The following is a 12,251-nucleotide window of genomic DNA, read 5'->3' as shown; positions in this document are numbered from 1 at the left end:
ACACACACACACACACACACACACACGTATATCTGAATCACTGTGCTGTACACCTGAAACTAATACAACATTGCAAATCAACTATACTTCAATTTAAAAAAAAAAAAAAAAGAATATGTCCTGAATGTTGGTTTCAAGCCTAATTCCTTGCTTTACGATTTGCCTCCAGTTCTTAAACATGACGGCTGAAAGTTCCATCCAGTTCAGGGATTGCTTAGTACGGTTCTGTCAATTAAGATTTTATTTCATTAAGAATGGACAGAATGGCCCGATGAAGCCACATAAAAGCAGCGAATGAATTTTCTTACAAAATTCAAGCCGCCTTACTTGCCTTTATTGCTGCTTCATTTCACTAATACTCCTTTTCTCTTAAGTATGGTCTCTAAACTTCATTAACATCAAAAAGATTTTAAGTACTTTAACAGGACATGGCACTGGACAAGAGGCTCATAAGAACCAGATCCCTGTTATTTAGCAAGTTCAAATCACAGACATGAGACAGAAATATTTACAGGATTTATATGCTTTATGCAAATGAAGGCCATTCCTTGATTTACTTTGCGTGATTCGTAACAGCTAATACTTTGTGAGTCCCAACTGTGTCCCAGGCACTGTGTGAATAGCACTTTACTTACATCTTCTCCACTAAGCCCCCAACAACAACTCGGAAGGGGAGGTATTGGAAAGTTACCTAAACTGCCTAAGGAAGCTCATAGAGCTGGGACATCAATCCAGGTCTGACTCAGAGGCCCGTTCCTTAACCACTCTGACCTATCCCTGCCCTACTCCTGCCCTTTGGCTTATAACCTCCACTCCCACAAATCTGTTGCCTACTAACAGCCAAATGTGCTCATTGAGCTTTCAGGGGAGCTACTGCCTGGAGTAGGGCAGGGATGTTACACGCATCCCTGGTGTGGTGTTACACACATCCCTGGTGTGGTGACTGACATTCTTTAAAAAGTGAAATTCCTGGGGGTTTTGTTTCCAACACTGAAATGCTTTAAATGTTATGTTTTCATTATAAATGTATAAAACTGATTATAAGCAGTGTAATTGAATAAATACTAGTTGTTACACCTAAAAAAAAAAAAAAAAAAAGTGAAATTCCTGGGACTTCCCTGGTGGTCCAGTGGGTAAGCTCCGCACTCCCAATGCAGGGGACGCAGGTTCAATCCCTGGTCAGGGAACTAGATCCCGCATGCATGCCACAACTAAAGATCCGGCACAGCCAAAATAAATAAATAAATGTGTGGGGTTTTTTTTAAGTGAAATCCTTGGGGAGCTAGACAGTCTTGGATTAAGTGCTGTTAAGGACAGGCACCCCCGACAAAACAGAATTATCAATCAGATTCAATGCCACTCTAAAAATAAAATCTGGACAATTGGGGGACTCCAGACTGTTTCAAAGAGCTCTTCATTTAATCTGTAGATAAACCTGAAAGAAGAATGTTTCTGTTCCCTGACTCCCCTGCAAGCTTCTGTCCTTGTTCATTCTCTTATTACTCCTCAACTTCCAATTAGAAAAGACTAGATCGTTCCCTCTACTGCCTCATTAGCTATCGCTGCGATGTGGCTTCTGCCTCTGCCCTCCTGCGGGAAATGCTCTCATAAAGGTCAGCAATGATAACAAACCATTATTATAATAACACCCGGTGCTTCTTGTGGCTTTACTGGAGCCAAACACCAGGCTCAGAGCTTTATTTACGTTGGAGGGAGAAACCTGGAGAACCCTAGGGCTGTATGGGACTTGCGAGTCAATATTGAAAGATGAGAATATTTTAGACAAAAATCTGTATTTTTGAGCAGTGTTGTCCAGTTTGCTACAGTCCTCTCGGTGAAGACATGTGCACTTGGACCTACCCCACCTCTCTCATTTATGTCACCTGCCTGACCCCTATAGGGAGAGGATTTACTATCTGCGCTTTACATAGATATTCTGGGCGGGATTGTGTAGCTGCCAGGAAAAGAGACGTTATACACCTTAAATTTACACAATGTTATATATCAATTACATGTCAATAACACTAAGGAAAAAACCCACTCTCGCCAGATGTTCTATCACGACTTGTCAAAGGGATCGATTTCTAGGCAATGCAGGAGCAGCCTCCATGATGCCTAATGACCTACTCCATTTTCTGAGTTCTGTCTTAAGTTTCAGCCACCTGCTCTATCTGCAGACTTGACTTGTCAGATCAGCACGGAATCCTCTCTGTGCTATGATACCCTGGTGGTGATCTTGGACTCTTAGCTTATGTTCCAGATTGCTTTCTACTCTCTGTCACTCTCTGGGTCCCAACTCTATACTGGCTACTGTGGGTTCCTGCACTGCTAACACTTTGTCCTGAATACAAGCTTTAAGGATAAACCTCTTCACTGAGGGTCCAAAAAACAGAGCTAACTATGACCAGAGTAATCTTCTCAAAGTACAGTTCTTTTTTTTTTTTTTAAAGACTTGGTTTTAACAAATTTGTTTAAAATAGTTTTTTTTTGTGGCTGTGTTGGGTCTTCCTGGCGGTACGCGGGCCTCTCATTGTGGTGGATTCTCTTGTTGCCAAGCACAGGCTCTAGGTGCGCGGGCTTCAGTAATTGTGGCATGAGGGCTTCAGTAGCTGTGGCTCACAGGCTCTAGAGCACAGGCTCAGTAGTTGTGGCGCACAGGCTTAGTTGCTCCGCGGCATGTGGGATCTTCCCGGACCAGGGCTCGAACCGGTGTCCCCTGCATTGGCAGGTGGATTCTTAACCACTGCAGCACCGGGGAATTCTTCAAAGTATAGTTCTGATCATATCCTTTTCTTCCTCAGAATGCTTACAAATTAAGTACAACCTTCTTAAGGCACTTTGGGTTGCACAAAACAGAAACCTATTTGGGGTGACTTAGGTTAAGATGAGGAATTTATGATTTGACTACAGGACTATGACACAGGCCTCCAGAGCAGGGATACAGGAACAAACTGAGCCATAAACAGGGACTGGCAAACTTCTTCTGTAAAAGGGCTACAGAGTAAATGTACTAGGCTTTGCAGGCCATATGGTTTCTGGCATTCTGCCAGAGACAATAGGAAAACTATTGTGTTCTAATAAAACTTTATTTACAAAACAGACAACCAACTGGATTTGACACACAGGCCAGAGTTTTAGGGCCCCTGGGCTAAAGCATTATGAGGATTCTCTGAAACATCTCCATCGCCCTCCACGCCCCTGCTTTGTTGTTCTCTTCCTGTTGACTACCTTCCTCAGCTTCTCTGGTTCTCACGTTGGAACAGGGCTTCTGAAAGCACTGAGCTTCCAGGTCACAAGATGAAGTTCAAGCGTTCTCTCTCTCTCTCAGTCCTAATTTTATTTTATTTTTTTTTTTTTCAAAAATTTATTTATTTATTTATTTTTGGCTGTGTTGGGTCTTCGTTTCTGTGCGAGGGCTTTCTCTATTTGCGGCGAGCGGGGGCCACTCTTCATCGCGGTGCGGAGGCCTTTCACTGTCGTGGCCTCTCTTGTTGCGGAGCACAGGCTCCAGACGCGCAGGCTCAGTAGTTGTGGCGCACGGGCCCAGTTGCTCCGCGGCATGTGGGATCTTCCCAGACCAGGGCTTGAACCCCTGTCCCCTGCATTGGCAGGCAGATACTCAACCACTGTGCCACCAGGGAAGCCCTAGTCCTAATTTTAAATCCTTAGGGAAGAGATGTTGCCTGGCCTTGCTTGGCTCAGACGCTCACCCCTCAACCTATCAGCTGTGGCCAGGGCTCTGGGTCTTGCTCTATGAACCAGGGGCGTGTTGGGAAACCACCCCTACAAGCTCTTGGATCAAAGCTGAGGAAGAGATTCCAGAAAAAGGCAGGGAGTTAGGCAGACAACCCGGTGAGAGCCTCTTGCTGCATTCAACCAAAGCTGTATTTTCAGCATTGCCCCCTGTTAGGACCCTGATTTTCCTTCCTGAAGCAAAATGGACCCCTTGCTGTTCCTATAGACCCTGCATTTTCGATCCTGCATCCCTTCTATCTGCCAGCAGAAATTCTACTCACCTTTAAAGTCTCTTCTAGAAGGCCACCCTTTCCCTCGCTTTCCTTTATATCCATACAACACTCTACTGGTACAGTGTATCTCATTCTGTCACTATTTCTGTACCTGACTTTTTGTTTTGCAGACAACAGGTGCTCTGCTGACTGAGGAAATGACTTATTCAGCTTTTCACCCACTCTGGTACCGGTTAGAGCACAGGCTCTGAGTTCTCATTTGTTGAGTTTAACCATATCCTCAAAGCTGAATAATTCCAAACCAAAGAAATTGAGACTTTTATAAAGTTGCATTTATATAGGAAATACGGTATCTACCTTTAAGAAAATTATTGTAAAAGTAATAAACATTCATTTCCGCGTTTATGGTGGCCAAATTAAACTAAATCTGCAGAGAGAGATTATCTACAGCCAGCAAAATTTATAGTTAAAATTGTTGAATAGTAAGAAGAAATAAAGTCCCATTAGCATTGTATCTTCTGTCACCGTACTAAATAAAAAATGGAATACTACAGACATGACTTCTGATAAATAGGGACGGTTATACACTTGAAATATTCAAAATCGCTCTAAAAAACAAATGCTCCAAAACGATTAGTGTTTGTGCAAGAATTTTACCAAAGAGCCGGAGACCTCTTCATCTAATTTCTTTGTTTCTAGAACTATTAATTAACATTGCTCCCAGAACTCTGCTAAAACTCCCCTGCTGCAAGGAAGAAAGTAAATACAGTACTGCAGGGAAAACGGGTTCATTTTCACGGAGCTGCGAGAGGCTTGCGCTTTCGTGAAACAGAAAACACTTGCTGAAGAACTATTCCTAAACTCTTAGCAACTACATAGAAGCTTTTTATTTTAACAGCATCCTCCTGGGAGACTGCGCTGGAATGTGCAGCAGGTCTGAAAAAGCCACAGATTTGGCTCAACTGTAAATATCAGGTGCACAGAGGCGAAGCCATTGTGTAGGGGAGGGGGTGGGGCGGGCGGGGTCCTGATTCCCGATGCTGATAGTACGATTCTAATTTCGCTTGGTATTTATTTTTTCTGCTACAATTACAGTTTTGCTAGAAAAATAAAATATCGGCTGTGCTCTCACCTGGGTTTCTAATGTTCAGCGTCTACCGAAAAAGAAAACCTCTCATTTACCCCGCAAAGAATCACCTTTCCGCACCTCCAGAGCCGCTGGGAAAAGAGAGGAGCGCGCGTCCCCACCGCCCTTACCGTCCCCACTTCCCCGAGCGCCCGGCCCGCCCCACCCCGCCGGCCGCGAGTCGCTGGGGCTTGCTGGGCGGGCAGGAGACCCGGAGACGATGGGTCTCCGCGTCACCACTAAGTCTGTGGACGTTTCTGGGAGGGGATGCTCCACACCAGTAAACCACAACACTGAAACCCCAGCTCGGACTTTGAACCAAGCTCTTCTTGCCTAGTTTTCTTTTTGCCCCTTCGTCTCGCCAGGATCCTCGCCACCCCCGTCATAGCTTCTTCCCGGCCTCGGGTGGCCTTCCAGCCACCTGCGCGCGACCGGCATCGACGCGCAGCAAGGAGGCGGTTGGTAAGAGCTCAGTCCACCGCCATCCCAGGGAGCTGCGGAGACTACAACTCCCATCACGCCCCGCAGCCGGCTCCCTCCCCTCCCCTCTGCCCCCCCCCTCTCTACCTTGGCCGGCGGTTGGGAAGCTCTCAGCTTTTATCTGCAGACCGGGCGGGAGGGTTCCGGATCCCTGCGATCTTCCCAGACCGGAGCGCTGTGCCCGGCGGTGGCGGTGGCGGTGGCGGAGGCTCTCAGCCGAGTTCTGCCTTTGCGTCCGCGCCAGCCCGGAGCCTCCGGGGGGCCGACGGTCAGTCCCGGCGCGGCGAGAGGATGGTCATCCGCGTGTTCATCGCCTCCTCCTCGGGCTTCGTGGCGGTGAGCACGTAGGGGACCGGCCGTGGGCCGGGTCTGCGTGGTAGGGGCAGCAGGGCGCCGATCCTGCGGGAGGCGCGCGGCGCCCGCCCCGGTGCGTCTCGGCGCGCTGCGCGTCCGGCGGCGGGAGCCGGCGCCCGGCAGGTGATCCATCATCCTCGGACAATGAATAGGGCGGGGAGCCAAGGTTGGTGGGGGACCCCGGACTCACCCACGTGCCCACCCTGCACGGCCTGAGACGGAGACAGGAAAATGGAGTCGGCGGGAAGCCCCCAGCTCCAGTTGAGTGGCTCGGGGATTTGGGGATGGGTGGTCCGAGAGCTTCGGGGGTCCCGCTTCCCTTGGTGTCAGTTCTTGCCGATTTGGGACACTCAGCCCGGTTCTGTGTTGTACGGGAGCTTGTCAGGCTGCTTGGTTTGCTAACCTAGCTCCTGAATGGAACAAGTTTAAGTAGAACTTGCTCTCCACCCTCTGTGCCCCGCCACCAAGCACGTTTCTTCAGTTTTATACCTGCGCAGAGAGAACAGTAAACCAGGTTTGTCCTGTCGTGCCAGGGGTTTTTGTTTTGTCCTTTTTTTTTTTGGCCTCGGGTACTATAAATATTTTTACATCTATATGTAAAATGTGGTGCGTTTGGTTTCTCTTCTCCAGTAATGCTGTGCTCAGTTTCATCTTGGGGATATATAAATTGTGGTCTCTTTCATTATTTTAAGCTGTTTTGTTTGGTCGATATTCTTGAATTTTTTTTTAGGAAGAAGTTACATAGCTAGATATCAGACTTTAGGGAAAAATTCAGTAATATACTTGATAGCCCACTGAATAAGACAGGTAGCAATATGTTCTACACGATTAGATTATTAAGATTTGGTTACCTTAGCTAAGAGTAAAACTCTAGATTTAAGAGGCTCTTTGGTGAGATACAGATTCAAATACATCAGAAAGTGCAATGCTGATAGCTTAAAATTTGGTCTGGCCAGTTGGTTGCAGGCCCAGCAACTCAACCATGTTTTCCCCAAATTTGTTTCTGAAGCAGGTGAGATGGAAGGAAGAAAATGTTGTTTGCAACACAACACTGAGGTTTTTTATTTAAAAAGGAATTACCCCACAATAGAAAAAAAGGCCCCCTTTTGCATTAGTTACAATAGATGGGAAATTCCAACTTATCTTTGTATGCAGGCATGCCCTGGTCCCCCACATTCCTGATAGTTTTGGTGTTTCTTGTTATTTGGGGCTGCTTGGTCATACCTGCCTTTTATAGATGTCTGCACTGAAGCTGCACTTCATGTGTTTGGAAACCCATACTGTTTCATGGATAGATTTTTTTCCAATTCACTTCTTCCTAAGAGTGCTACAAAGCTTTTGGTTTCACCATCAACTTGCGTGCTCCAATAATTGTTGCAATAGCATTTTATTGATTGAAAAAGGGATGCTTTATGTATTAAGAAGCCTACGCTAGCGATGTTGGACAAATCAAACTTACAGTAATGACTTGGCTTATCCTGTAAGAAGGTCGTATATCAAGAGAGTTCTGGAACCCCACATCTCTGTTTCCTCAATTCCATTAACAAATATTTATTGCCTGCCTGCGATGTGCCTTTTTAACTTTTAAATTTAATGTTGGGTGTTTTGCACATGAAGCTAGACCTGAGAGACCCCAGTTTTGAGGAAGGCTCTGACGAGTGGTGTGAGGTTGGTTGAAGTACCTCACCTCTGCTGGAGTTTCTTGTCCATAGAATGAAGGGTTGTGATGAATAACTCAGCATTGCACTCTAGCTTTAAAGTGCTTTGAATTAATTAGTTGGGTAAATGTGGATCAATCCTTATAATGACTTCTTTCCCATTGACAATATACATGTTAGTATCAAAGTGAATTTATTCTTTTCCTCTGGTGTTTTACTGGGATGGCTCAGGTCCCCTCACTAACACACCCGGTAGTCTGTGTTCCGACAAGATACGGTTTCAGCTGGAAGACATACTCTGTTATCACATACCATATGTACAGCCCATAAATGCTAATTATGTATTTTAAAGTACCTGATCTTTTTGGGTCTCAGACAACCCTCAGTCATTGAGTCCCTCCAATTGTAAATTTATCTCCTATATCAGTACAGAGTTTTTCTGTAATTAGGGAACATCAGTACTTTGGGTGAGGGTAAGTTTATGCTTCTATGCAAGAATGGTGATTTCTAAGAGATAATGAAGTTGTTTAGGTCAGCTGTTGAGCAGAAGAGGCTCACTAGGGCTTATGGTATTATGCTGTATTGAGCTGTGAGGGCACAGCTGTGTTTTCCCTCCAGCGGTGTTGCATTGACCATTGGCTCTGTTTCATTCGGTGACCAACCATGACCAGCAAGTGCACGGGAGAATGAATAATGTGATTCCCAAGTCAGTTTGGTTTTAGCTGGAGTGGATTCAACCACAAGGAAGGAATGTGACTAGAAGTAGACGTGGCCAAGTAAGTCCCAGGAATTTCCAAAAAAGATGCTCTGCCCCAGTCAACAATAGATTTAAACAATCTATCTGGGGAAAACTCTCATATCTTGTTCTGATTTGCCTGAACTCTCCAGCTTCAACACCTAACAGTGGTAGTTAGAATAATTAACAGAAGGGGTGATTGCCCTTTTCTCTTCCCCAGCTCCAAGTAAAATCAGCTTTTATAGGAAATAAAAGCAATGCCACATTATTATGCTACGGCTACTTGAAAATCAGATTTCTTATGCAACTAATCATGCTGCTGTCATTCATATCATAGAGGAGGGCACTTTATTTCAGTCCTAAGAAAATAGTGTAGTCATAGGAGTGCCGTTTTAAAATCTAATTTATTCTGGTTGTGTACCCAGAAGGGGAGGTCTTGGTAACTTTATCCAGGAAATGTATTGATATGACTTTTTAATGTAAAAACATTGAAATCAGTCGATCATTTCATTCATTCATTATTTTATTTGCTCAACAAGCATTTTCTAAGGGTCTGCTCCTTGCCTAGCCCTGTCCTTGGTCTTGTGGGAATTGGAGGAGAGCAGAGGGTGTGGTTTCTGTCCTCCAGGAATTCAGGTAGGGATCAGGTGGGGAGATAAGATAGGAAAGGTGAAACCACCAGTAATAAAGTACAACCCAAGGACACATGCCTCTTTCAGGAACATTCTTTACCAGAGATAGAAATTATATAGGCGGTGGAGGGATGCATTGCAGGATGTCAGATAAGGAGGAAATGTGCCAGAAATCATAAAATATGCATGTGGGAGCCTCAGGCAGATGGCAGAGAGAGGGATTGAGTTGGATTTGGAGCCCGGGAGAGAGTGCCTGAGCCCATCTTGTTCAGGCTGGAAAGGGAGGAACCTTAGGTGGGAGGGGACAGGCACCTGGGGTCCCTGTGGACCTTTTGAGTACGGAGTAGACTCTGAGTCCTTGAAAGCAGCCGGTGCTAACAAACTCCAGAGTACTCCACATCTCAGAGGTGTTTTCAGGATCTGCAGCTGGCGTGCTGTCTGGAGCCTTTTGTCCCCAGGGAACAAGGTGCTGTCTGACAGGGAGAGACCCCTGGTGTGTGATTTCAGGAGAATCTTTACCATCCTGCTTGCCTTGACTAAAACTTCTCAAAAAGGAAGTAAAGTTTGTCACTCTTTGTGAAAAGTTCTTGGGCTCAGTTGTGAGAGCTGGAAGAATACCGAAAGAGATTTTCTAGTGAAGTCCAACCACCTCATTTCACAGAGGAGGAAATTTGGGCCTAGAGATTAAATGACTTCCCCTGAGGTCGTTAATGGCAGTCAATGCAGAGCTGAGGGTTAAGTGGAGGCCAGGTCTCCTGACTACTGAATGTATCCCTTTGTACGTTCATTCAGCCCTACATTCATTCATGCCTTGATTGACTCATGCTCGCATCAATCATTGAAAACCTGTGAAGTACCAGGCTCTCTATCAGGTGCTGTCAGGTGTATGATGGTCAGCAGAACAGGCACACACTCTGCCTTCATGGCGTAAATCAGTGCGGACACTCCACAGCCCAAAGACTTGGGTTGCAAACCATTTCATCAAGGAGAATGAAGGGCTGATGCTGGCTCGGGGGATGTTTCCATGGGACAAGGGGAAATGAGCTAGACAGAAGTAGTATATCCCTGGATGTTGGAGGGGACCATCACCGGGAGGAAGAGGTACAAAGAAAGCAGAGTTGGAAGCAGAGTTGGAAGACATGGGCCTTTGTCCACGGCTGCAACTGTGTTTTCAGGTGGGTGTGGGAGTGGAGGGGAAACATGTAGAAACTGTGCTCAGAGTTGTCACGCTCGTTTTTACCTGTAGAAAGGCGTGCCCATGCTTTGCTTTGTGTGACGTATGACTGCTGTAACCGTGCAATGGTCAGACCCGTGATAATGATCAAAATGCATTGTGAAGCTTCGTTGGTATAAGGGAGCTTCTGAAAGGAGCTCCGACGTGGTTAAAGTCAGGGTGTGACCATATAAGACAGAGTGAGCATCAATTCCCCAGTGATTCTAATGCAAAAAAAAGCTAGTGAGGGTAAGCCTGGGCTTGCTACGATCTTTAACTCAGTCCTGAGTCACATGGCAAGGTTTATTCCCATTTTACAGATGGAGAGACTGAAGTTAACGGACCTGATTGAGGTGATACACAGTAGATGGTGGGACCCTGAGTCAAAGTCTGGCAGGCAGGTGGCTCCAAAGCTTCTAGAGCAAAATTTCTCCACTATGGGCCCTTGGCGGAATGAAAGTACCAGGGGTGTTCCACATCCTGCAGTGTGCTGGACAGTCCCCTGTAAGAGCTGCCCGATGCAAAATGCCAGTGGTACCCCTGACAAGAAACAGCGCCGAAGGGCATTGGCAGAGGAGGGGAGGGAGGGAGTTTAGGGAAGTGGCAGGAGCATTATAAGAAATAATTAGGAGAGGCAGGAATAAGTTGGGAGTGCAAGGACCAAGTTGTAAGGGAACGTCAGGCTGGGAAGGCTTGTGTATTGGTTTTCTAGGGCTGCCATTAACACAGTACCGAGAACTGTGGGGCTTAAACAACAGAAATTGGTCTCACAGTTCTGGAAGCTAGAAGGCGAGATCAGGGTTTGGCAGGCTTGGTTCCTTCTGAGGGCTGTGAGGGAGACTGTGTTCTGTGCCTCTCTCCTAACTTTTGAGAGTTTGCTGGTAATCTTTGGCACTCCCCCTTGGCGTGTAGATTATGACCCTGATATCTGTCTTTATGTACACATGGCATTCCCCTTGTGTGTGTGTGTGTGTCCTCTGTGTCTACATTTCCCCTTTTTATATTGAACTTCAGCCTACCCTATTGGCCTAATCTTAACTTGATCATTTGCAAAGATTCTATTTCCAGATAAGGTCACAGTCACAGGTACTGGGGGTTAGGACATCAGCATCTTTTAGGGGGACACAGTTCATTTCCCATAACAGCATGCAAGTTGACAGTTGAAATAGAAGGACTAATTGATGGCATTTCCCCCCTTTAATTGGAAAGACTATGGGCGAATTTCCTGAATCTTAAAGTCAGATATGGGTATGGAATTATAGTCAATGTATACTAAGGTCCATTGCTAGAAGGGGAGATTTATCGATATCCCAAGCGAAGACCTGACCTCACTTTTTCTAGTTCATCTTAATATTTCCCAAATTTGATATTTTTTCCATTCTGTGATACTTTAAACTTGTAAATATAATCAAGGACATGGACTCCTTTACGAAATTAGGGACTTTTTAAAATCCATGTGCATTAGGACATTTTAAATAAATGTTTCATTTGATTTGAGGAAACTAAATTTTGACATCTATTTATAAAAGTATGAGGTGGTTTCCACATCGCAGGAGTGTAAGCCTAATTGAGCTTTGTTTATTTCTGTATTTTTCAATTTTTTGATCAAAAGCAGAAAACAGCTATTGTGAAAAACCCAACAATTCTACAGGCAGCAGTGTGAGATACTAACTCTAAAGAATATTTCTTCTTCAGGTTTTTCATGTTTAATTTGTAAAAAGTTCTGAAATGAATTGGTTTTTTTTTTCAGTAAAGTTAGAAATGGGTGACAGAATAGAAAAGTTCTAGATTCTTAGTGAATGTTTCATTTTTAACATAAGAGTTAGTATGGCTTAGCGATCATTATATATGAAATTTTGAAATGCAGATTTGAAAAAAACTGGATCAAGAAATTATTAGTTTAGCTGCCAACGGTTAATCTTTTTAAAATTTGCCTTCCAAACTCTAAACTCAGAAGGAGACCCTTTTAGGTTTCATCAGGTTTTCAGTAGGGACTGCTTTCAGGGGTGTTAGTTTAGCTGCAGAGTTCTTTAGAAACTTAAGTTCTCATTTAAATCACATTCCTGTATTCACTATTTTTCTGT

The 12,251-nt window shown here is 45.0% G+C and overlaps 1 protein-coding gene across 1 annotated transcript in view; it reads left to right on the top strand.

The window, feature by feature from the left end:
• Positions 1–12,251, top strand: part of SH3BGRL2 (SH3 domain binding glutamate rich protein like 2) — a 92,746-nt gene that overhangs the window by 37,378 nt on the left and 43,117 nt on the right. The window contains exons 4-5 of the mRNA XM_049695271.1: positions 4,139–4,194; positions 5,400–5,910. Coding sequence (XP_049551228.1) covers positions 4,139–4,194; positions 5,400–5,910 — 567 coding nt within the window. The remainder of the gene's footprint in view (positions 1–4,138; positions 4,195–5,399; positions 5,911–12,251) is intronic.

This window comes from Orcinus orca, chromosome 12 (assembly GCF_937001465.1).
Source record: "Orcinus orca chromosome 12, mOrcOrc1.1, whole genome shotgun sequence".
In the NCBI taxonomy this organism is placed as follows: Eukaryota; Metazoa; Chordata; class Mammalia; order Artiodactyla; family Delphinidae; genus Orcinus; species Orcinus orca.
This window is presented reverse-complemented; position numbering and strand designations above follow the sequence as displayed.